The sequence below is a fragment of the Brachyistius frenatus genome, unplaced genomic scaffold (genome assembly GCF_029030835.1).
Source record: "Brachyistius frenatus isolate BFR_SWC_R1_liver_20210118 unplaced genomic scaffold, ASM2903083v1 Contig_1, whole genome shotgun sequence".
Lineage (NCBI taxonomy): Eukaryota > Metazoa > Chordata > Actinopteri > Embiotocidae > Brachyistius > Brachyistius frenatus.
In genome coordinates, this window is record NW_027210600.1 from 4129824 (window position 1) to 4153750 (window position 23927).

Below are 23927 nucleotides of genomic sequence, written 5' to 3' on the forward strand. Positions count from 1 at the left end.
TGGTGCCATACCAAAGCTGTTGCGCAAACACATGATCAGGAAAGCTCATCAGTGGACATCATGCTTTATGTAAATGTGATCTAATCTTATTTAATATGATGTATCATTGTTCAATAAAGCACAAAACATCTTCCAAGTCTAGGTTCTTAATGACTCTCCGTATGTGTCTTTATATTTTAGATATATCCTATTTTAGATTACATTGTTTTAATATGTTTAATTACATTATGTGAGATTAAAACTGGTCCTGTGATAGACTGGCGACCTGTACAGGGTGAACCCTGCCTTCGCCCAAAGTGAGCTGGGATAGGCTCCAGCACCCCCCTCCTGTGACCCTGTTCAGGATATAGATATATAGGTATAGATAATGGATGGATGGATGGATGGATGGAGATTAAAACTTCCAGGTATATTTTTTTTCACTTTAATATTGTGATTTCAATCGTTAGAAACATATAATAGTGAAATGCAGTCAATCCAGTCAGTTTAGTTTTCACACACATTTGATTTTGAGTTTAAAGGAGTATTGCATCTTACTTTTTTTTTTTTTTTAAATAAATCCCATATTTAATATTAGTATTGAAGTGGATGTATGATCATCATCCTCGTCTATGACTGACTGGACTCCTCTTGTCTTCACAGTGAAAACAAACAGGGAGATGTTAATGTGATGGTTCTTGTCTTGTTTGAAAGGCTGCATTCATTGTATGAAACTGTCTTTTCTTGCTGGGTTGAACCACTTGGGGGCAGAGCCGCACTTTCATGTGCCTCTATATTCTGGGGCCGGTAAAGGCTGGTGTTCACACCTCCACTTTTGCATGGGGGGGGGGTCGTAGGTTGAATTTGGTTGTAGGTCACAAGATAAGGACACAGGGGAGTCGTCAATTAGATGCGGAAAGTAAAACAATAAAGGAATCACTTGCAAATAAGACAGAAAACAAAAGAAACTTTTCGGAGCCTACTTGACCAGAGACTTTCTGGAGCCACAATGCAAACAAGAGGAAGAGACAAATCTTCTTCTTTTTTTCCCATCAGTTAAGTGCCCTGAAATAACCTGTGTTGTGATTTGGCACTATGTAAATACCACTGAATTGAATTGAATTGAATTGAATTGAATTGAATTGAATTGAATTGAATTGAATTGAATTGAATTGAATTGAATTGAATTGAATTGAATTGAATTGAATTGAACATTAAATTGCTGCTTACATGTATATGTCAATGAAGCACTTATCAGTATGATAAATATAACACTCTTCACTGGGCCATTTTGCACTTTAACTTTTGATATTTTCCAATACATTTTGCTGACAGTACTTATGTACTTTTACCTGAGTACAATTTTAAATCGAGTGTTTTTTCCATTGTCGTATTGTTACTTTTACTCAAGTGAAAGATCTGAGTACGCCTTCCACTTACTGCAAAAGCATCAGCATCACAATGTGCTTAAAGTATCATGTATTGAACTACAAAGAATATGTGTCTCCAAGTAGAAAAGTAGCACGACAAGGAAATACTTTAGTAAAGTACAAGTATAGCAAAATGGTACATAAGTACAGTACTTGAGAAAAAAATACTTATTTACTTCCCATCACTGTAAGAAACTGTGAAATAGAAAGTGTATTTATAATTATACAACTTCAGAAATGTGCATAAAAATCGAATTAATACCCCAAAAAAAGAATATTTTACAATCTTAATTGCAGAGATATTTCAGAGATATATTTAATTATGAGCTGTTACAAATAACATACAATAAATTAATGCGCTGTGATGTGTCTTAGAAAACGTTTAATGTTCAAGCTTAATTCATGGTTCATGCATAATTTATTAACAATCTATAAATCAAACAGGCCACGCAGGAGTTCCTAACTTCTTGATGGCATTCATCCCACCAGTGTGACACTTCTGTTGTTTCTTTAACTCTTCAGTTTGTCAAACAGACGCCTCCTAAGATTTATTGTTTCACTCCTGACTTATTGGATAACATCTGCACAGCATCTGGACCAAAATCCCTTCTTAACAGCCTTTAGACATTTACAACGGCAGACTTGATCGATCATTGGAAGAGACTTTTACTACCATCTATGATTATAATTATCGATGACACGCGAATGTTTGGTAGCAATGAACTTTGGGGCCTTTCTCAGTGACTTTATCATTTGGCAGCTGAGAGACAACAACATATGGGGGGAGGGGAGAAACATGCAATGACAACCCACAGCCGAACTCACATGGAGGTCGCAGTTCATGTTCAACAACTTAACCCTTTGTGTAGCAACAAAAGCAGCTGAGATACCTGAGCAAGAGACATTTTTCACAACCTGGCAACCCAAAAGCTTTTCTCATCAATTTTATTACCAGCTATTGTTAGCTTATGGTAAACTGCAGTCAGTGTGTCTTCCTTGATGTATTATTCTTCTATATGAATCATGCAACAGGAAAATTATGACATTCAATAGTTTTACTTGTAAAGCTTAAAAGATGTGTCACATCCAAGTGTGTCATGTTCTGTAAAGAACAGTTACTGATTCATACGTCACATTCTGTGTGCGGCTGCTTAGATATGAGGCAGTGCATTCAGTATAAACCCGTACAAACCAGTTTTACTCTGACATGTAATGATAATAAAATCAGACAACAGTCACTATTAGTGATTACAAATTAGACCAAAACATTTGCAGTCGATTTACCAGCTTAAAATGTTCAATATATGTGTATAAAGTACTAAGTCTTATTATACATTAGGGTGCGTTTACCACTATATCACATTTGATCTGTTGCTTTTGTTTTTGCTGTCGTTGTCGCAGCTTCTTTTGTTGAGTTTGAACAAAATAAGAGTATTGTATTCACTCTACTCCTTCAGTTTGACTTCATTTTGAGGTTCATCTCAAAAGAACGCTTACGGTGTGTGTGTGTGTGTGTGTGTGTGTGTGTGTGTGTGTGTGTGTGTGTGTGTGTGTGTGTGTGTGTGTGTGTGTGTGTGTGTGTGTGTGTGTGTGTGTGTGTGTGTGTGTGTGTGTGTGTGTGTGCGTGTGGGTGTGGGTGTGTGTGCGTGTTGTGCGAGACAGTTAGAGCGAGAGAGAGAACCACCAGTTCTACTTCCTTGAATATTTTCGTACTATTGAACAGCCAGTTTGTTGTACTTTACATCTTCTAGAGGAGACATTCACTAATGTGATATATTCAACAGAAGCTTTGAAAACACAGCAAACACAAGAGAACAACAGTTGTCTTGAGAAAATGCACAGCATCGGTGTTCAGGCTGTGCTCGTCGTCGTCCTCATGTTCACTGCTACCGCGAAGTCTGATGGAGGTAAAGACAGTATCTAACACTCCTGCTTTACTTTACTTTATGTGAAGTTTAATATTCTGTTGTGGATTGAGATGAAAAAAAATTTTTTTAAAAGAAAGATGACATTCAAGAGCATTTTTGAAAAAGTTTTTTCCAATTTCCTGTGGATGGACTGTAACTACTGCATAGACTTTAGTACTTGCATGTACTTCGTTCTTCAACTGCAGTATATAGAAACGTATTTTGTCGACAAAAAAGGTCTTTTAATGTTGTTGTTATTTATTATAACTTGTTAATGGAAATGTTTTTATCTATTTAAGAAGTTAGAATAATATAGTAACTCATACTGAAAGGAATAATGTGCCTAAGATGAGTTTCTTTATCAAAAGTAAAGTAAGGGTGAAAACGGTCTTGATGAAATAATAAGAAATTAAAGCAATTGCCCTGAAGTAACTTAACATTTGTTCATGTGTTTAAAGGATACGTAACATTCTGGATGGACAAAGTCGAGTTGACCTGTCCAGGAGAGGGGAGTTGGTTTAAGGAGAAGGTATCAATACCGAATGTTCCGGGAGAACAATATACATTCGACTACACTGACAAAAGCAACTACCACTGCGAATACACAGAAGATGAAGAGAAAAAAAGCTATCAATTCTACGTCATGGGAAAGAGTGAGTAAAATAATGTTTTCTTTTCATAATGTGCCATTTGTGGTTGCTGTCCTTACTAAACTAACACTTGTTTAACGGCCGGTCTTTGTCCTCCAGCATGTGATAAATGCTTTGAGCTGGATGGAACAGTATTTGCGGTGGCCATTGTTGTGGATGTGGTCGGGACAGCATTTCTAATGTGGATAATCTTCAGGTGCACCAAGAAGAAAAGCTCAGCGGGCCCGACTCACTCTTCCAAAGGTAACATTTGATTCAAGCAAATGCCATATTCAACTAAATGTCATGATTGATGATTGAATGAAGGTTTACCTTTTGAGGGTCTATCAAAAAGTTTTGATTTTGTGAGCAATGGCCCGGGCGAACGTTAGTTTTGTCATGCACCAATTTAGGCAGAAAGGGCACATCACACTTTTGAGGAACTGAAGGAAGTCAAAGGGAGCCAGATCCAGTGAGTTGAGGTGGTGGGAAGTGACGATCATGTTTTTGTGGGCGAGAAACTTGCCAGATTTTTGTACGTTGTGACAAAACAAAACACTTAGATTGGCTTTTGCATCATTGTCAGAGCTTTTCTGAAACATATCAAGGGTCTCCATTGCTGATTTTCTGAGTATCACGTAACGTGCTATGCGCTCTCTGCTTGTGTACACAGAGAATTTGCAGACACCCCGGACCAGTGCTCACAAAAATGTGTAACTCTTAGAAAACTTGGAATACTTATCATGAAGGTGATAGCTTCCCCCTGCTCTGTACACACCTCAGTGCAAGTTACCGTTCAGGCACGACAGGAGCAGTTTAGGAACTTTTTGATCGAACCTCATATGTCTCTTGAACTGAAGTACTTATACACCGTTTTTCAGTTGTCCATGAACATGTTCATTCTATCATCATTTTCTAGCACCAGCTCGTCCAGGAGCCACGGCTCCACCTGGCTCATCTTCTGAGTATGAGGTAATCATTCTATAATCCAAAACTCTACTTTGCAAACAGGCTGAACTCCAATTTGTGCTTCATGTTTATATAAAATCAGTTGCAATCTGATAGTTAGCCTGGTTCTGTCCAAAGGTTGAAAAGAATCTGCCAACATATAATGGAAAGCACACTGATCAACAAATTGTATTTCATTTGGGGGAAAATCAACAAGTTCTGCTTTTTAAAACTCCGGTAGCTCACTGGGCCGAGGCAAGAAATACTCAAGTGAATAAGCGTGTTAGCCAAAATCTCCAATTGCTTACTTAAAAAAATTAAAAAAAAAAAAAAAAAACTTTGCACTATCGTTTATTTAGTTTTAATTTAATTTAATTATTATATTTTATTTTATTCTATTTATTGCATATACTGTGCATTTTTATATTTAATATTTTTTACTGTTATTTTATTGCTTTCCTGTATCTATAAAAGCTGCTGTAGCGGAAAAATTTCCCCTTGGGGATTAATAAAGTAACCATCTGTCTATCTATCTTAAGCAAAGTGTCACAGTCATCATAATAAATGTAACAGAATAAATGTGAAAGGTTTTCAATGTGTGACTGTATTGAATAAAAAGAAGAATCTGTCTCGTCCGTGGACAATCTATTTATTTGGAATAGTATCAGGCTTTTTTTTGCGAAAGCTGAAGCCTACAGTAGAAATGGCTCAACAATCGGATACGTTTTGTTCAGACTGTGAGCCAATCAGATTTGTTCCTCAAATCAGATGTTTTGGACAGACTGTCTGCACTGTTCTTTGCAAATGAGCTGATCAGAGTTGGTGTGTCCAGACATCACGGCCTCCAAATGTGGTTTGGATCCGATTTGCAAAAGTTAGGTTACTGATGCCCCTGGAAGCCTGTGATTTAAAGTTGTTAATGTATACTGTGATCTAACCATCTTAACACAAAACATTTTGTTTTTCTTTTGGCAGAGCCTGAACCTCCAAAATGTCTCCCAGGGAACGTACTCTGTCGTGAACAGGACTGGATAGAAAGTCATTTAACACAGGCGCCAGGTGATTGGTTTGAAGTCTGCATGGATGAAAGCAAACAGTCACAGAAGATATTCAAAAGCATCAGTCATGCTCCTCCATACAAACACTTGCCGTTTAAAATTGGAAGGGTCACTTAACCCAAATGAAAACGTGTCTTTTCTACCAGTGGTGCAATAGTTTAGGTTTCAACAGAGGTGAACAGCATTTAAGTTTTGGTGCTCACAGTATTTGAAAATTACACTGAAAATGTACTTAAGGACTAGTTTCTTTTGAAGAAATAGTCCCAGTTGAAAACTTTGGGCGGTGTTATGGGGAGATTGTTTCTGTATGTTCTGCTTCCAACCTGAGGTACTTCCCTATATTGACGAGTAGCCAGCATTGACAATTCCAAGATCACTTTGTGCACTGCGTATTCATTGTAAGGAAAATATCATCGGGTCCATTCTGTATGGACGTCTCATCAATCCCTGAAAAAAAGTGATACCAAGAAAGGATATTTGAGCCCATCTGAAAGGGCTGTTATCGGGTTCGCCAGAGAAAATCAGGTTGGGAAATAATTACTGTTTTAATTCTTTCAGGGCTGTGAGAGACACATCTCATCGCAGTTATCTGAGCAAATACAACTATCTGCATGACAGACAGCAGAGGGGGAGTTTTGTTTTGTTTTATTGTAATATGCCGTCAGTGTCCATTTTATTATGCGTGCATCCAAGGTAATCCAGCACTGTTTTTATACCTATAGGTATTTTGGTTATGTTTTGTTTTATTTTTTTTGTTACAGTATGGTGGTGTTAGGTGTGAGAATATATGGCAGAAATGTTGCACTGCACCAAATAAGATTATACAGGTATTGTCCAGGTGCACCTAATAATCTGGATACTGAATATATATATATATATATATATCTTTGAGTTTTTTGACCTTTTAATATCAAAATTTGCTGCCTAATTCATACTAGCCATCGATAAAAATCAAATTTTTTTTGTATTATCGTTTCAAATAGATTTACCTGCTTACTGTATATATGTGTGACATTTAAAATGTTTCTGCACTGTACTTTTTTGGCTTTTTCATTCTTATCCCATGTGCTCATCTTCTCGTCACTGTAATGGACAAACATGTCTCTAATAAAATCAACACTGCTCTAATTTTTTTCTTCTGTTCATGGTCGGAAACGATGCTGAGATGATTCTACAGATATAACTGTGTGCGGTTCATGAAGCGGCAGCTCGAAGCCACAGCTCATATCCGTAGCACATATCTTCGTCTCTCTCCGTCTCTAGGTGCCATATTGTCTTTGGAAATATCTGACATATCTCCGAAACATCTCTCAGTGCATGTGAATACATCGTATACCGTTGGAAAGGTTGGGTCACGTCATGTTTTGGCCTTTTGTTTGGATCGGTGTGTTTTTCCCAGCAGTGACTGAGCACAGACGTATACTGATGGAAACGAACGCGGAAAACATGACGTTATATATTTCTTCTTCGAGCAAGCGAGTAATGATTGATAAGTCCATTATGTAGCTCAGAGAGGTCTGGTGTCTAGTTGAAACACTCCCACACTTACTGTTCGGTAATCTTCATCTACATCTGCTCCGAGACAGAAAAGAAAGAGGTTGGTGGTGGTGGTGGCAGTGGTGTGTGTGTGTGTGTGTGTGTGTGTGTGTGTGTGTGTGTGTGTGTGTGTGTGTGTGTGTGTGTGTGTGTGTGTGTGTGTGTGTGTGTGTGTGTGTGTGTGAAGAGGGGGTGGGGGGTAGTAAGATGTGACTGTTAAGTTAAACCGCTCCCACACAAAGACCTACATCTGCTCATCTGTTTGTGAGAGTGAGCATCCGTGCACGGACGTACACGTTTGTGCCGAGCGAGAACGAACACACAACCTTGTGTGAGTGCTGGAAAGTGTGTACGTGCATATTGAGTCAGATGTTGGTTTACTGTGTGTGTGTGTGTGTGTGTGTGTGTGTGTGTGTGTGTGTGTGTGTGTGTGTGTGTGTGTGTGTGTGTGTGTGTGTGTGTGTGTGTGTGTGTGTGTGTGTGTGTGCGTTGATCAGGGTTGTGCTTCTGAGCTGGAGCTGTCTAAAGCTCCACTGTTTGATCTCTTTACTCTTCGGTAGAAAGCTTGCTGTTTGTAGCTTTGTCACAGCAGCGTCGAGAAGAAGACGAGCAGTGATCAAAGAATTTAAGCTATTAGATTATCAGACATGAGGAGCCCTCCTGTGGAATCAGATAGAGCTTCTCTCCTCCTCCTCTCCTCTATATCCTGCTCCTCTTCTTTGTTGCTACTATAACCTTTCTGTCTTTTCAACTTTTCTCTCAGCTCCTGTCTGTAGCCTTGTTGCGTAATTCTTTCCCTGCTTTCGCTATTGTTCTGCATTCTCTTGTACTTCTATCTTTGGTGCAACCAACTGAATGAGACCTCTCATAGACTTCCTCCATGAGCTGTAATTAAGCAACAATAGCAGATGGTTGAAGAAGTATTAAGATCCTTTACTTAATTAAAAGTACCAAAAACAATTTAAACATACTCAGATCAAGTGTTCTTAAACTCTAATTTAGTGCATGTATTATTTTGTTATTTGTTTAACTTTTTACAACAAAAGTACTCATAATGCGGGAAAAATTAACCCTGCAATACGTTTGGTTATGATCACTTAGTTAAATGTAATCATCTTATACACATCTATAAACGCCTAAATACTCAGGTTCCTCTCGTCCTCAGAGACTTAGTGGTTCCTCTCAGGTTCTCGGGCTCAGAAACACAATGGGAACTGTTATGTTAACCCTGATTTAGACAGATTTACATTTTGAATTGCTTGCCTGCAGAACTCAAACTGGATGCTGACTGGGAACATCTTAAATACAAGTTGCTTCTTAAAAGAGGGTTCAGTCATGCAGTCACAAACGTATCATACCAAAGCATGTAATACACCCATCAGTCCACTAGAAGACATCACACCAAGATCTGCCTCGGACAAATGTGAAAAAATCGGGCACCTTAGATTTGCGCACCAAACTACGTGGTTATGGCGAGAAAAAGATCATCGTTTCAGTCAAAAGAAGTATTTTTATTTCAGTAATGTTACATACAGTTACAGTTATGTAAAGTTACTGAATGTATGCTACATAAATTAAATATGTCACGTTATACAAGAACACCAGTACCGTGGGTTGAGCCTGGGTTTAGACAACACAATATATTTGTCTTTCACGATGGTAATTATGTTAGATTAAGTAATCAAAGTGCCATAAATTCTTGCCATGTCTTTGTCGGGAGACTGGCAATACTACAAAAGTAAGATCCGGACCCATCGTTCAATCCATTGAAACAAACATGTAACATTGAAAGTATTGCTGAAAATGAGTTTTGGGCTGACCCTTGTGTATTTGAGTTTTATGTATTTTACAGGCCCAACAGGGGCCTTTGGTACCTATTCTGACTATAAATGCTGTGGTGTGTGGAATTACTTTGCGATGCATCCTTGTTACTATACAAATAAACATTACATAAATATTAGGCAGGTTTAGATCTCAAACTTAGTATATACATGAAACAATGGAATCAATGGTTTAATGTTAACCAGTGCATCATATTTTATAACCTTATAATATGTTTTTTTTAATATGTTAAGCTCTTGACCTAAAATACTTAAAAATGTATTAATTAATTAAAAGTCACAATATTTACTTCTGAAACATATTGTGGTACAAAAACAGAGTAGAGCATTCAAGTACTTCAAAATTATACCCAAGTTCCAAGAAAATTACAGCAAATTTTTATTCCCCAATTTAAAAAGGTTGCAACATTACAGTCTCTGGATTTTTACATTTTTATTTTCAGAAAAATCTAGAAAAATATTGTGATTAAAATGGTACCAGGAAGTACTGCAGCGGAAGCATTGAGTAATGATATACAGCAACATAACCTTACAGGCCTGGTGAAAATAAATGATAAGCTAAAACAGCGCCATAGCAAATTACATGACGAACAACGACCAAGCTACGCATCAAAGTATTCTGTTGTGGGAACAAGAAACAGACTGCAGATGTTTGAGAAAGCAAGGACACATGGAGAATATGTTATCAGCTTGGGGGTAGAGGTGGGAGGTGTTGGGGGGGTCCCAGGCCATGAGTTACCACTCCTCTATCTTTTAGGGCTGAGCACATCGTACATGTCTCTCTGGCCAGCTTGGCGTCTCAGAGGCTGAGGGAGGAGAAGTGAGATAAAGGAAGTGAATGGACCACGAGAGACCGTGTCATCTGTTGTTTTAATTTTGAAATGTGATAATCGCGAAAGGCCTTCGCATTTCAGCTTACCTGGTAATGGCCGTCGGAGTTCCTGCTCATATCAACAGGAACAAGATGCTGTCTATCGGAGCCTGAAGGATAAATGTATTGATAAAATCAATATTGAAACAAACAATCTGATCGGGGCTATTTAATTTAATATCAAGCTCTATTATTCGTAGGATTAATATTTGTACTCATTACTTAAACCTGCAGTGAGAAACCTTTGTCTCCCCTTACCGCCAGTGAGAGTAAATTCAAAAACCTTGTGTATGTATATAGAGAGAGACAAACAGACAGACAGATAAATAAATAGATTGATTTTACCTTTCTTGTTCGAGGTGACTGGTCTAGTCTGAGCTTGAGAAGCGATGAGATAGACAGCCACTCCTATCACTGTTGTAGCCACCACTTCTCCTATTACTATTCCTGATATTGAAACCTCATCAAGGTCTATGCAGTTGTCACAGGCTGGACACACACAAACACACACATAAACACAAGTAAGAATCTGACATTTATGAGGCGTGATTACTGTCACGCTATACTGTGGGCTACTTCCATGTATTGTAAAGTTAAGTAATAGTAGTACAACAGTACACATGAAAACAACAAGGATCAACTTACTCCGAAATTTCACGTAGATTTTATGTATATGTCCATGTTCACTGTCAGAGCATTGGTATTCCCCCGTGTTGTCATCCCTGTATGTCAGCGTCCTAGTCTGTCCAGATGTGCCGTTTTCCGATTTAATAGTAAAGCCCTCCTTACAAGTCAGCTTGATTCCATTGTCAAACTCGTCCACCTTTATCTCTGGATCCTTTGCCGTTACTAAAAGAAGCAATAAAATTGAAGACAATAAGCCAAGTATATATCATACACACACACATCTTTACTTCTACATAAGCTCACGTGAACCCCAAAGTAGTCTTCCTACTGTCATTACAGCTGACAGATGCTGCAGGAGATATGTAGAGAAATGTAGCTGGCAAACATCAGAAGTGGTTCAAACACAATTGACAGAAGATGTTTGCCTTCATTTTAATTCCACGTCATCGAGCTAATGAGAGGCCTACCTGTCAGTGTCCAGAGCAGGAGCAAACAGGTGGGCAAAAAGAAGTGACATTTCATTGTGTTGACTCCTCTTAGATCTGCTGATGACAAAAGGAAATACTTCAGCTCACTGAAGTCAGAGCGAGTAAACGACAGCGAACAGGAAGGGCGCCATTTTCTGCTTGTTTTCTGTTCACCATTTTACACAACTTACTTTAACAGAACTGATTATGACAGACAATATTTAAGGTGCTTATTGCAAGATAATTAGTTTAGCTAATCAATGATAACAATAATAACAATAAAAACTGAGTTCAGATAGTTACCACAAAACAAATTTAATTACAACATTGTGTGGTCTTTATGAAAACATCGTCAAAACATACACAGCACAATATTATAAACACGTGTGCGAACGTTCATCCAGGTCAATCAAAGGGTTGATCCAAAGACAACTGGACTTTTTGGAGTTACTTACAGACACTTCGCCTCTCATCCGTTATGGATTGAACTGAGTTGAGAGGTGGTTCGTCTTCAAGAGACTCCAAAAAACATCCCAGCTGTCTTCAGATAAGATTTAGAATATGAGCTAGAGAGTAAATTTCAAATTAAAAGTACTGACCTCGAAATAAAACGCTGCCTTGTTCCAGCTGCGAATGCATCCAGTTGGTCGAAGAGTGAGTGAGTGTGTGTGTGTGTGTGTGTGTGTGTGTGTGTGTGTGTGTGTGTGTGTGTGTGTGTGTGTGTGTGTGTGTGTGTGTGTGTGTGTGTGTGTGTGTGTGTGTGTGTGTGTGTGTGTGTGTTAGAGAAGGAAGTGAGTGTGATTGGTTTATTTTCCGTCTGAGTAAATTTTGTTAATCCTACATCTGGAGAACTCTGGACTTTTACTTTTGACATGCATTTAATACGTGTTATTATTGCTAACATGCTGGTGTTGTTAAATATTAAATATTTATATTGAAATATTAAATATTTAACAACTTAATTTATTAAATAAGTTTAAATGTTATTTAAACTAGTTAAATAGTTTAATATAAATTAAATATCTAACAACACCAGTAACATTTTCAACACAGGGCTTTTACTTGCAATGGAGTATTTTTACAGGGTGGTATATTTAAGTGTATTTAAATTTAACTTGGATTTGCAATATTGAGTAGATTTGCAGTAGAAAACCTCAGAGAATTGTTTATGAACTGTTCAGTCACCAGTTCGGGCTTCATGAAGATAATCACGGAGTTAAAATGTACCAAGGGCCCTGAAACCCACACGCCAATATTCACCTTGTCAAAGCAGCTTCCACGTTTTTACAAAAAAAAAAAAAAAGCATGACCAACAATGAGTGAAGAAAACTCCTGTTGACTGTACACATGCCTGTCGACACAACACTTTCTCTCTGGGAGATGTGTGCTGCCGATCAGCAGCTCCGTCTGTTAAAACAAAGACACGAACACAGCCGTGCGTGTGTGTGTGTGTGTGTGTGTGTGTGTGTGTGTGTGTGTGTGTGTGTGTGTGTGTGTGTGTGTGTGTGTGTGTGTGTGTGTGTGTGTGTGTTCAGATGAATATTTCAATTGCCTCCACGTGTTGTAAATGTTTTTCCCTCTGACTGTGACAGACTGTATTCTACCCAGGTTGGCGGAGAAGTAACGAGACGCTCCCACAACACAACTCTGCTTCCTGTTTGAAGAAAAGCCACAACAAAACCTGTGACCTAGAGCCAACACCTGCACACACACACACACACGCACACACACACACACACACACACACACACACACACACACACACACACACACACACACACACACACACACACACACACACACACACACACACACACACACACAGACAAAGTAAAACTTCTTCTGCACCTGCTTTTGCAAAAAACAAACAAACAAAGCAGAGCATCTAATTTCTTTTTCTCCAAATGTATCACCATCAACACACAACAGACGCTCACTTCTCGTACTGTTTGGTATCACAAACACCTTCATGACCAACACAAATATGATCCAATGTTCCAGCTGATAAAGCACTGCAGAGCGCCCCCTGGTGAGCGCCGAGTAAAACCACAGCATGTCCAGCATTTACTTCCACACAATACCAATATTATCTTTTATTAGACATCCTCTTTTATACACATATACATATGCATACAAATATACAGTAAACGACATGTTACATGTCCATAAACAATTACGTATTCTATAATTATGCACCGTCTCGTTCAGATATGATTGATCAAAATGTAAAATCTCACGTTGACATTGTGGTGTTAGCGTGGGACAGCCAATGCATTCCAGTAATGCAACGAGGAGGAGGACGTCATGAGCACGTGGTTACAGGAAGTCATGTCAAAACATTCAGGATATGAGCATTTTCATTTGGACTCGCATCGTTGAGACAACAGTGTAAATACCAGAGCACTCGATTCACTTGATAAAGAAAAAAACAAAACAGGTTTGTATGAAGGACACGAAGGTCACGTTTGAGTCAGAGAGAAACACGTGTTTTTTTTGTTTTGTTGTTGACACAACGAGATCTGGTCCTCCCGGTCCAGTTTGAAGCTGACTGATGGTTAGTGAATGGGTTTCTTCTTGGACAGCTGCACTGTTTGAAGTAGTTACGCATGCACGTACAGTATGTGTGGAGCTTCGAGGTCCGTCAGAGCCAGATCTCCTCACTGCTGGTGCTGTTCACCTTGTAGATGTAGCCCACCATCGGATATCTGGCAAAACCTGGGAAGCATCAGGGGAGAAAAAAAAAAGAAAAGAAAAGGAATACTCACTGCTGTTCCTCTGCACCGAAACTTCAGTATAAATAATGAAACATGCAACGGGGTCAGAGTGGATTTCACTGACCTCTGGCGGCGTACGCTAAAGACAGGTCTTCCTCCTCTTCCTCTTTCTTCTGCTCTCCCACACTGTTCTGCTGGGCGGCGTCCCGGGCTGACGCAGGCGATGCAGAAAAAAGATGGGAAGGAGAATGCAGACGGCCTGTAATGATGAGGCTTCTTGGACAAATGCACTCGTCTTTACCACCAGCGAGGTGAGAGAACTAATTCAATACCCGTGCTTGTAATGTTAATGCTAAGTGATATTGCCTTTAGCTCACCAGCTGTGGACACTGGAAACAGAGGGACCTGATAACGGATAACAAAGTTCACACCAGCACATTTAAAGCTTTTCGTTAGCAAATCAGTTTTTCCACTTTATGTGGAAAAAATTAAAAGTCCAATGCCCCAATTTTTTTTTTTGCTTTTGTAGGGATTTATGTGCTTGGACTACAACATACTTCCTGGCCAGGCACAGTTTATGTTAGATATTTGTAGTGATGAGCAGGATGCGCTTTATGCTGATTTGAGTATGTTGAATATATATATATATATGATTATTATAATAATCATATATTATACAGGTATAATATACAAGTTTCTGGCTTCATATTCAACCGACATGAAGTGTTTGAAAGAAGAGAAGTGAATGTCTGAAAACTGTTTAGTATCGACAGCAGATCTGAAGGTGAAACCACACGTGTCCTTTCTCCTGTGGTCTCTTATAGAAAAGGGTCATAGTGTTTATAATTAGTACTGAATTATGAGGCCTTCCAGTTGTTACCAAATCACCATCAGATGCTTCCTCTGCGATCTCTCTAGTTATCTTTACATGTTTTTAAATCCTGTAGGACACACTAGATGTGATTTTCCGGGGGTTTTTTTTTGCCATGAAGTGATGCTTATTTGGGCAAATAAAAATGTATGCACCAAAAGACAGCCATCAAAATATTGTAAAGGGAAAGCAATCTTTGCACTTTTACAATTTCTAAATGATTTGTTAAGCAGTTGAGGCAGTTGTTTACCTTGAGTTAAATGACATCTTAGCTCATTTTGTGCAAATTAATAGAGAATTTTTTTTTCAAAACAAATACTCACTACTGTGTTTCAGTGTAGTTTTTTAATAAAGCAATATTAGGACAGAGGCAAACCCCAATAATCTATATACTAATAAGCTCACCCTTTCGTGTAATATTGCGATTATACAACAAGTTACCATCTAAATAAAACATGTAATCTAAGTGTATTAATATTGTGGGGCAATTCGCTCTCAAAATATATAAAAAAAATTGCGTTCACGGAAGCTCCGTTTCCATGGCAACACATCAGGTATGACTAACAACTGGAAAACAATCTGTCGCCTCTGTAGAAGCGAATGTAACGTTAAACCACTCCAGGAAGTAGTCCCTCCCTTAGCAACAACGTAGCAACAGAGACGAGACCCGGTCCGTTTTTTTTAAATTAATTTCTAGAGATCGTTTCTCAAACAGAACAGATGAAGCACACGGAAACACTAAACTGCTCAGCTCGCTCAATCTTGTTGTACGTAAGATATCGTGTGTTAAAAACAAGTAAAAACAACATTATATTGAATATTATATGAAATTCAATCCCAACTATACATCCCCATTGAGAAGGCGGAGGGATATTTGTAATGATGAGCACGATGCGCTTTACGCTGATTTGAGCACGTTCCAAATGTTCAGTTGACCAATCAGATCGCTGGGTTGGAACTACTTGTTGTATAATAATAATCATAATCACACTTGCATGATTATTTCCATTTTGTGATGCTTTATAGTTTGTTTTTTACATTATTGTGCCACCTTGACATTTTTTTTTAACTGCTCAACAGCAGTGTATGAAGTAGTTACACCACCTACAACATTTATATGCTTCACAATTAGCAGTTTTTTTTATGTTTTTTCTAATTCTCACTTGATTTGACTCTGAATACATTTGTTCTTATAAATGTGTTAATATTCCTAAAACCTGGATGTCAAGTAAACACTTTAATTTGTGCGACCACACAAATTAGTGAAGGAGAAGGCACAGCATACATCAAGAACATAAACTGAAACAGGGCAAATACTCTGTCAAGCTCTTCTCACCCAAATGACCCAAATCATTTAGGACCGTGGACAATGTGAACTGTAGCGCAGGACGCCTCCATGAGACGGACAGAACAAGCCCTGATCACTTAAGTTGATCTGCCACCTCCAACGAATGAAACTCAAATGAATATAGACAACCAAGAGTCCATAATTCCAACTTTCAAGGAATTACACATGTAATAACTTGCATGCACTTAATCAGATCTCGGACCGCAATTTATCACATTTAACACAAAAATGTATCCGAATCTTTTATGCTGCCATTTACTTCTGGTTTTAGAATACAGTGCGCATTACTGTAAGAGGCTGCATTCATTGTAAAAACTGTATTTAAAGTGAAGGAACATCTGTTCTCACTGATTATTGACTGAGTTATGGTTTCATAGACTTTTCCATTTTTTTGTTATGACAAATTCATAAACTAAGCAATTCAGAAATCATTCACACATTCACAAATTTCATTTATGGCTTGAAAGCTTGCATGCACATATTGCAATTTCCAGTTGCGTCTTACAGGAAGGTGTGTAATATCCACCCTCTACCCGCGCGTGCCTGAGATGAGGGTGTTTGTTAACCGGCGGGGGTCTCGTACCTTTTTTCAAAGTGCTGAGGTCGTGGAGCTGCATGTTGGCGGGCAGCGACATGTTCTCTCTGGGGATGCTGGTCTTATCAGCTTTCTCTGTCTTCAGATTGGCCGAGTCACTGTGTGGATAATGTACGGAGAGGTATCAAACATGGGATTAGAGGTATCACTGATCTGCAGGACGAACATATAATATTCCTGCGAGCAGAAAAATGCTTTCATCACTGCTTTCCTTCCGATCCCCTGATGTGCGGAGGTGGAAACGATTAGGTGAGAGGGTATGCTGGGATGCACGGAGAGCGTTGGTGCGGTGACAGGTGAAAGGTAGGAGATCGTAGGAATAAAACAATCGCCTGAAATTTAAATATTCTGTACATCGTATTAGTTTCGGTTTCAAAGCGGTTTTCATTCTCTAAATGAAAGGATTTTAATGCAGGATTTAAAGACGTGATGACCATATCAGCATCTTGCATTATAGCCTACAAAAGACCTACCTGCGTCCAGTGCTCACTGTGTGTGTGTGTGTGTGTGTGTGTGTGTGTGTGTGTGTGTGTGTGTGTGTGTGTGTGTGTGTGTGTGTGTGTGTGTGTGTGTGTGTGTGTGTGTGTGTGTGTGTGTGTGTGTGTGTGTGTGTGTGTGTGTGTGTGTGTGTGTGAGGTGCTAAATCAATGAGTGAATATGAGACTCTAAAAGTAAAAGGTCGACATTTTGAGGAAATACCCGTTTTCTTCCCCTCTTCGAGTCGGACGAGAAAATTAAGAGCGTAGTCATGTTTTTGCAAAATATAAAATCACTGTCATGGCACATATAACATGGTGAAGTATGCAGATGAAAAATGGGGAAACGGCTAAGCAGGCTCTCCCCAAAGGTAAAACAAAAACCAACTCCTGGCTACATATTTACTGTGCAGACTGATCTTTTCATCTAACGTTCAGGGAGAAATCAAATAAATATGTTTCCAAAACTGCCAATCTGTTCCTTTAAAGGCTCCACGAGCAGTTTGTGTGAGTTCTAACATGAATGTATCTGATAAATCTGTCACTGGGAGAAAAGTGACCATTTCTGAGCTGAATCAATGCATTTCTCAGTATTTCTTCCAAGTATTTCTGACTGACTGACTGGATTTCCAACCTTTCCTGCTGTCTTGCATCACTTGCTCTGTACTGATTACTTTATTTACCTCTTCTTGGTCATCAGAATCTCCACCGGCTCGTCTGAAATATAACAGAAAGTGTATTAGCCTGCCGAAAAAAACATCCTACGGTCACAAATTTCCCAGCTGACTTGCTCACGACACACAAACACGCTACAGTCTCACCGAAGGACTTGCTCTTATTTTTTTGCATGAGGCAGAGAACTATCAGGCTGAGGATGAGGAGGGCCATGAAGGCCATGGACCCTCCGGTCACTATACCCAGCATGGGCACCTCCACACGAGACTGCAGGAACTCTGGGGAAAAGAGATTTCGGGGAATAATTACACATTTCGGAAAAGACGCTTGTTTGCTGTTTTTTTTTTTTCTGAATGAGAAAACTGAATACCATGCATGATTGTACACTCAATAAGCAGCTACTTACAAGAGATGGTCAGCTTAGCTTAGCATTAAGACTGGGATCAGGGACAGATTGGTTCAAAGATCCCGAAATCCACCTACTGCAACCTCTGAAGCTCACTTTGAAACACATCTCAAGGGTTATGTGTTGTGCTATTTCTGAAAAAGGTGCAGTGACTCAAAGGTGTCGTTATTTGACAAGACTACCTGACTGTGATCGTCCTAGCGTAGCCACAAATTGTTGGGATTACAGTTTGGCTTTTGTCAAATTTAAACATACAAGATGTTAAGTCGTAAGCGGCTGGTGAGTGATGGAGCCAGGCTCGCCCCCCCTCCTCCCCCTCCATTTCCAGTCGTTATGCTAAGATAAGCCAACCAGTTTCTAGCCCAAGCATACCCATCAGACAGACATGAGAGAGGAATTGCAAGTCTCATCTAATGCTTTGCAAGAAAGCAAATATGGGTATTTCCTGAGACATCACTACCATCCCTTTAAGCATCCTCTCTCCATACCACCACCGACCTGCCAGTGTGAGGTTGCTCTGCACGGCCCCCACGCTGTTGCTGGCGTTCAGCGAGACGTTCCCTGGCAGGCTGCTGAGTGTGACCCTCAGCGTGTGATTGGTCAGCCAGGGGTAGCTCCGTGAGTCCAGGATGAAGAAGTCAGAGGTGTTGGCCACCAGCTGGCCAGACTGGTCCACAAAGGTGATCGTGGCAGGCGGGTTGGACCGCACTAAGGCGAAGAGGACGAGGGAGAGCCCGGGGTCTGAGGTTTCACTGTAGTGGGCGTTCACCCTGAGGATCTCTGGCTGGACTGGGACACAGAGGAGAGGAGCAACTCATCAACCGCTGCATTGACTGAAAATCTATGGGTCCACTGAAGTATTTCACACCTACTCACACTGGACATTGAGCGTGACCGTGGCATTGTAGCTCTCTCCCGTCCTGGGGTTCGATGCCACACACACCAGCTCCTTGTCCCACTTCCTGGCCCTCAGAGAGAAAGTGCTGTTGTGATTGGTCCCCCGTCTCATGACCTCAGGATCGTCTCGCGACGTCATCACCAGACGCCCGCGGTTCAGCGATGGCTCTCTCTGCCGCTCGCCGTTCAGGTACCAGGTGAGCAAGGGAGGGGCGCGGGGATCCCAGCCGTCTGATTGGCAGTTGAACCTGTGTGTCGTGTTCTCCTGCAGTGTCACAGCCGCCTGGTGCCGCCCGTCAATTTTGGGCACCGGTTCAATTGCGCCTGCGAGTACGAGAGAGAAGTGTTTCACGTAACGGGACCGTGTGCAAAATATGACACACCAAAACATTTCATCTGAATCTATTCCGACTAAAAATGTAGCCTGTGTATGATTAGATATGACAAGATAAAGGGAACGTTTGGCTTTTTAGGAAAAACACTTTTTGGTTCTCTTGCTGTGAGATGCACAAGAAGATCAGTCAGTTGCTGCCTTCAAATGGAACGAATGTGAAGTCGTGTACGCAGTGTGCTTTGTGACGAAGTGGTTAAGTGAGAACTCCACAAGAGACGGGTGTTTATATGTAGTCTATGATATAGAGGACAACCCCATTTGAAGGTAGCAATTAAATGGAGCCGTAAACCGGTTGTAGTTTAGCCCGAGTGTGCAGCAGCCAGCCAAAATCCTCCAACCAGTACTTTTACCTCACTAAAGGACATTTTTAACAGCAGGAGATTTGACTTGTCATTGCAGGTCTATTAATGATGGTTCAGTGGCATGACAGTAAACCAGCATGCAAAAAAAAATTAAGACAGCTGTGCTTTTCATACAATGACAAGCAAAACCATCTGCTGTGAAAAAGATCTATTAATAAATTACACCTCAATTGCTCAGTGTGTGAAAAAAAAAAAAAAGTTCACGCGTAGCAACTTTTGGTGTTACATGCAGGGTTGTTGCTTAGCAACCCTGCAGGGACACCAAGACAGAGCCCTGTAAAAGATGTATTTTGTTACTTTCAGAGAGCTGCAGGCCAGCCGTTACACCCGTTTCCTGTAGTTATGCAAAGGTAAGCTGACTGGCAAACATCAGAGTGGTATTGACCCAACTCTCGATATTAAAGCACATTTCTCTTGTATTTTCCTCAAAAGGAAACATGTTACCCGACATTAAATCGAATTTCAATTCCATTTCAAAACAAACAACAAAGTTACGATTAAAACCGCTCGCCTTGAAATAGGAAGAGAGAACCTGCGTCCATTGTTATTACCATCATCATCAGTAAAAATATACGGCGGGCAATAAGACGGGATAGATCGTGGATGGATTTCAGTTCAAAAGAAAAAGAAACTGGTCGTGTGGCAACCGGTGAGAGTTGTTATGCGTCTCACCTGTCCAGGACAAGGCCAGTGTGTGAAGGAACACGACAGCAGAGCCCGATGTCCAACTCCGCAGACACACACACCTCATGCTGGCCCAACGGAGCACCACACACACACACACACACACACACACACACACACACACACACACACACACACTGTTCTACCTGCTTGGACAAGAAAATACATAAATCTTTAGATTTAAGGAAAAAAACGTCACATACTTCAGAACATGGCAGCACCGGGTTAAAGGTTCATTCCACCTGAATCGCAACCCCTACCTGTTGGTTTCAACAGATGAGTCGAGTCCAAGGCAAAGTGGAGATGTGTTATTTGTGGTCCTTAAAAGTCCAGAAGAATTTGTATTTAAATAAATGTATGCGTGTTGAGTCCCCATGTAATGAGGTGTTTTCCCATCAGCCAGCAGTGCTTGTCCTGCCGGAGAGGGGACGTGGTTCAGAGCTTCATCTTCAACTGCTCCAACGGACGCAGCTGCAACTACTTACGGCCACAGGTGCCGCCATAGAGAACGACACGGACATCTTTGGAGGATAACTTTAAAGGACTGCAGATTTAAGGATTTAAAAAAAATTAAGACAGCACAAAAGTTATATATCTTTTGTGACATGCCTCTAGGGGGAGCGGTCAGCTGTCTGATAATTAACTCAAGTGGTGTCACTCCAGTTAGCTTTTGAAGATGAAAATATCTGGGAGTGTGGCATTAGGAAAAAAAAATGGTCTATACCGGACATCTCTACTTCAGTCAGCTAGCTAGAGACTACGTTGAGAACTACTAGACAAAACACATCCATATCTCCAACATCTGGGAGGCAAGTTGCATTGTGGGTCATGTAGGAAAAAGGTTTTGACAAGGAAGAAGAATGTGTTCAATAAAAAAATAAAAATAAATACAAAAAAAAAAATCTTTGATTTGCATCCAATTTTGCTGCATACATTTTGATAGTTTGACACCAAACTGGTTCAAGTCCACTAAGGGTGTATTTACAACTGTAGGTTTTGGTTTATGATGCTGGTGAATTGACCCTTTAAAGATGCACCGGTTCTGTGATGCAGTCCTAAAGAAGCAGCCACAGCCACGGACAGCAAACTTCTAATGCAACACAGACAAAAAAAACAAACAAAAAACAAACAACAAAGCACACGAGAGACTCCTCACAGTGACACGCCGCTCGCTTCAACAATTCACTGCCCGTCCGGGTCCGGTTCACTTCCATCACTACGGTAGAAAACATCCACCGGCCCGCCTGGATCGATGCGCGCACACAGTAAGTAGCAGAGAATGAGTAACGTCTTTGTGTGGCGTGTGGGTCACGTGATCGGAGCGACAACCTTGGACGAAAGCAGGAACTGAGCCGTCAAGGAAGCGCACATGATCCTGTATGTATGGGGACGAGCAGGAACGGGTTTTTTTTTTTTTTTTTTTTCTTCAATGCACGCACACGCACGCACACACGCAATGCTCTTTGTGAGTCTGCATGCAGATGTATGCACTTAAATACAGAGAGAAAGTCCTCTGCAACACACGCACAGTATTACCTCAGACCTTTCTGCAGACGGCGCTGCGATTCAGCCTGCTGGAGCTCCATGGCAGCAGAGGAGGAGAGGAGGGAGAGTGATGACAGCGGAGAGATGAGAGGCAGCCCTCCCTGGCTCGGTTGCTTTCCCATCTGCATACACTCATACACTTACGCACACACACACACACACACACACACACACACACGGGGCTTTCTGCAGGATACGGCAACCTCCAGTTAGCAGCGTTCACTATAGCTGGCAGAGGCTGGCTGACGCAGGCGGTCACGCTGGAGCCACTCCGAGGAGTAGGGAGTGGGATGGGAGGAGGGAGGGAGGGAGGCAGGGAGGGAGGGAGAATAGGAGCTGGAAGCTGAGGAGAGGAGAGGAGAGGAGAGGAGAGGAGAGGAGAGGAGAGGAGAGGAGAGGAGAGGAGAGGAGAGGAGAGGAGAGGATGTACAGGCTAAAAGAAAAGAGGAAGATGTCCACGCAAAACATCCATCTTTAACAATCCACTATTGGATGTGAGGGTTAAACTTTCATTTCATTGGGATAAACACTTCCTCTTCCGTCATCCATCATCCCTGTCAATCGTCAGCCATGTTAAAGGAACCACATCATCTCCACACAGAGACACAGAACCAGGTTCACAGCGTCTGAGCTCCATTAGTTCAGACTGAAAAGCCTCTGCAGTGCAGCTGTACAGACCAGAGCAGCAGCATGCAGAGCACTGCAGCCAAAAGGCAGACAATGGAAACGAGCTCATAGCACACTGCAGGTATGTTTTCATGCAGCTGAAAGTGTGACTTATAGGAAGAATACATCACCTGTAAGGACATACTCTCATTTAACATTTTATTGCATTTGCTTAGAGGAAACACGGATTGGTTTTGTTCGGGGTCTCATATTCCCTTGAGGAAACTCTGACCCAAGTTCCTCTCTGACTGAATAAAACAATTTCAATGAAAAAAAACAAAAAAAAAACAAGGTTAGTAAACAATCGTTAGTTCACGACTTTAAAACGAGCATTACGATGCGCAGAGACAGCTGAGAGAGACACACGTCTCCATTGATCCAGGATTAGCTGCTGCAGTAACAAGACAGGTCAGTCCTGCCTTTAAACCTCCTCACGTTAGCAAAAGACACCGTTCACGTTTGAGTGACACGATGGATGAAACAGACTGAAGAGCAAAAAGTCACCACGAGCATAATCATGTATATCAAAGTCCGTACGCTCACGTCTAACGGACCATTTTGCACTTCTAGTCATCCATCTACCAAATATGTCCCACTTTCCATTTATTTCCACGAGCTCTAAAAACCAAGCTGCATTGTTCATACGACCCAAAGGATAACTCAGCTGTCCGTCACACAGCCAGGTCTGCATCTCAGCTTACGGCAGCAGCAGCTAAATTGCAGATACATCAGGATCGGTGCACGTCAGCAAATAAATAACAAAAAAATTGCAGAAGAGAAAGAATCCAAAGTGGGTCAGAGATCACACAGTTCGTCCACTACGGTGCGTGGACAGTTGTTGTTGTTGTTGTTGTTTTTTCACTCCAAAATGTTTTGCTCAGTTTGTATGTTGGACACAAATCTTAAAATTGAAAAGAATAAATACATTTTTTTTTTAAAAAAGCCAGAGGACCGCACACGAAGGCGAGCACAAAGGGAGCGCTCGTCCCCAAACCCTGCGG

The 23927-nt window shown here is 40.7% G+C and overlaps 3 protein-coding genes across 7 annotated transcripts; 1 reads left to right on the plus strand and 2 right to left on the minus strand.

The window, feature by feature from the left end:
- The first annotated feature begins 3097 nt into the window (after nucleotides 1-3097).
- On the plus strand, nucleotides 3098-7079 carry LOC138616632 (T-cell surface glycoprotein CD3 epsilon chain-like). The gene is made up of 5 exons (XM_069691090.1): nucleotides 3098-3316; nucleotides 3775-3969; nucleotides 4066-4209; nucleotides 4865-4917; nucleotides 5869-7079. Exons 1-5 carry the CDS (start codon nucleotides 3244-3246, stop codon nucleotides 5926-5928), a joined length of 525 nt encoding a protein of 174 aa, XP_069547191.1. The 5' UTR covers nucleotides 3098-3243; the 3' UTR covers nucleotides 5929-7079.
- Nucleotides 7080-9648: 2569 nt separating this feature from the next.
- Nucleotides 9649-11997, minus strand: LOC138616641 (T-cell surface glycoprotein CD3 gamma chain-like). 2 transcript variants are annotated; one of them, XM_069691109.1, is made up of 6 exons: nucleotides 11893-11997; nucleotides 11294-11368; nucleotides 10845-11048; nucleotides 10545-10688; nucleotides 10248-10309; nucleotides 9649-10134 (listed from the first exon to the last, which is right to left on the minus strand). In XM_069691109.1, the coding sequence occupies exons 1-6, from the start codon at nucleotides 11930-11932 to the stop codon at nucleotides 10075-10077; spliced, it is 585 nt and encodes a 194-aa protein (XP_069547210.1). In that variant the 5' UTR covers nucleotides 11933-11997; the 3' UTR covers nucleotides 9649-10074. The 2 variants fall into 2 exon arrangements, with proteins under 2 accessions (XP_069547210.1, XP_069547202.1); XM_069691101.1 differs by having other exon boundaries at nucleotides 11294-11371; nucleotides 11893-11993.
- Nucleotides 11998-13371: 1374 nt separating this feature from the next.
- Nucleotides 13372-22747, minus strand: LOC138621793 (transmembrane protein 25). 4 transcript variants are annotated; one of them, XM_069700215.1, is made up of 10 exons: nucleotides 22252-22747; nucleotides 21872-22090; nucleotides 20704-20861; nucleotides 19255-19599; nucleotides 18877-19167; nucleotides 18119-18250; nucleotides 17981-18014; nucleotides 16810-16919; nucleotides 14132-14218; nucleotides 13372-14008 (listed from the first exon to the last, which is right to left on the minus strand). In XM_069700215.1, exons 3-10 carry the CDS (start codon nucleotides 20780-20782, stop codon nucleotides 13935-13937), a joined length of 1152 nt encoding a protein of 383 aa, XP_069556316.1. In that variant the 5' UTR covers nucleotides 20783-20861; nucleotides 21872-22090; nucleotides 22252-22747; the 3' UTR covers nucleotides 13372-13934. The 4 variants fall into 4 exon arrangements, with proteins under 4 accessions (XP_069556316.1, XP_069556492.1, XP_069556246.1 ...); XM_069700391.1 differs by lacking the exon at nucleotides 21872-22090 and having other exon boundaries at nucleotides 22259-22747; XM_069700145.1 differs by lacking the exon at nucleotides 21872-22090.
- Nucleotides 22748-23927: the final 1180 nt, after the last annotated feature.

Coding starts and splice junctions, on each gene's coding strand:
- LOC138616632 (XM_069691090.1), top strand. CDS start 3,244: ATGCACAGCATCGGTGTTCAGGCTGTGCTCGTCGTCGTCCTCATGTTC. Junction 3,317..3,774: donor TACCGCGAAGTCTGATGGAG/GTAAAGACAGTA, acceptor ATGTGTTTAAAG/GATACGTAACATTCTGGATG. Junction 4,210..4,864: donor CCCGACTCACTCTTCCAAAG/GTAACATTTGAT, acceptor ATCATTTTCTAG/CACCAGCTCGTCCAGGAGCC.
- LOC138616641 (XM_069691101.1), bottom strand. CDS start 11,932: ATGCATTCGCAGCTGGAACAAGGCAGCGTTTTATTTCGAG. Junction 11,049..11,293: donor CCTGCTCTGGACACTGACAG/GTAGGCCTCTCA, acceptor TGCTTCTTTTAG/TAACGGCAAAGGATCCAGAG. Junction 10,689..10,844: donor AATCTACGTGAAATTTCGGA/GTAAGTTGATCC, acceptor GTGTGTGTCCAG/CCTGTGACAACTGCATAGAC.
- LOC138621793 (XM_069700391.1), bottom strand. CDS start 20,782: ATGAGGTGTGTGTGTCTGCGGAGTTGGACATCGGGCTCTGCTGTCGTG. Junction 19,600..20,703: donor ACTGGCCTTGTCCTGGACAG/GTGAGACGCATA, acceptor TCGTACTCGCAG/GCGCAATTGAACCGGTGCCC. Junction 19,168..19,254: donor GGTCACGCTCAATGTCCAGT/GTGAGTAGGTGT, acceptor TCTGTGTCCCAG/TCCAGCCAGAGATCCTCAGG.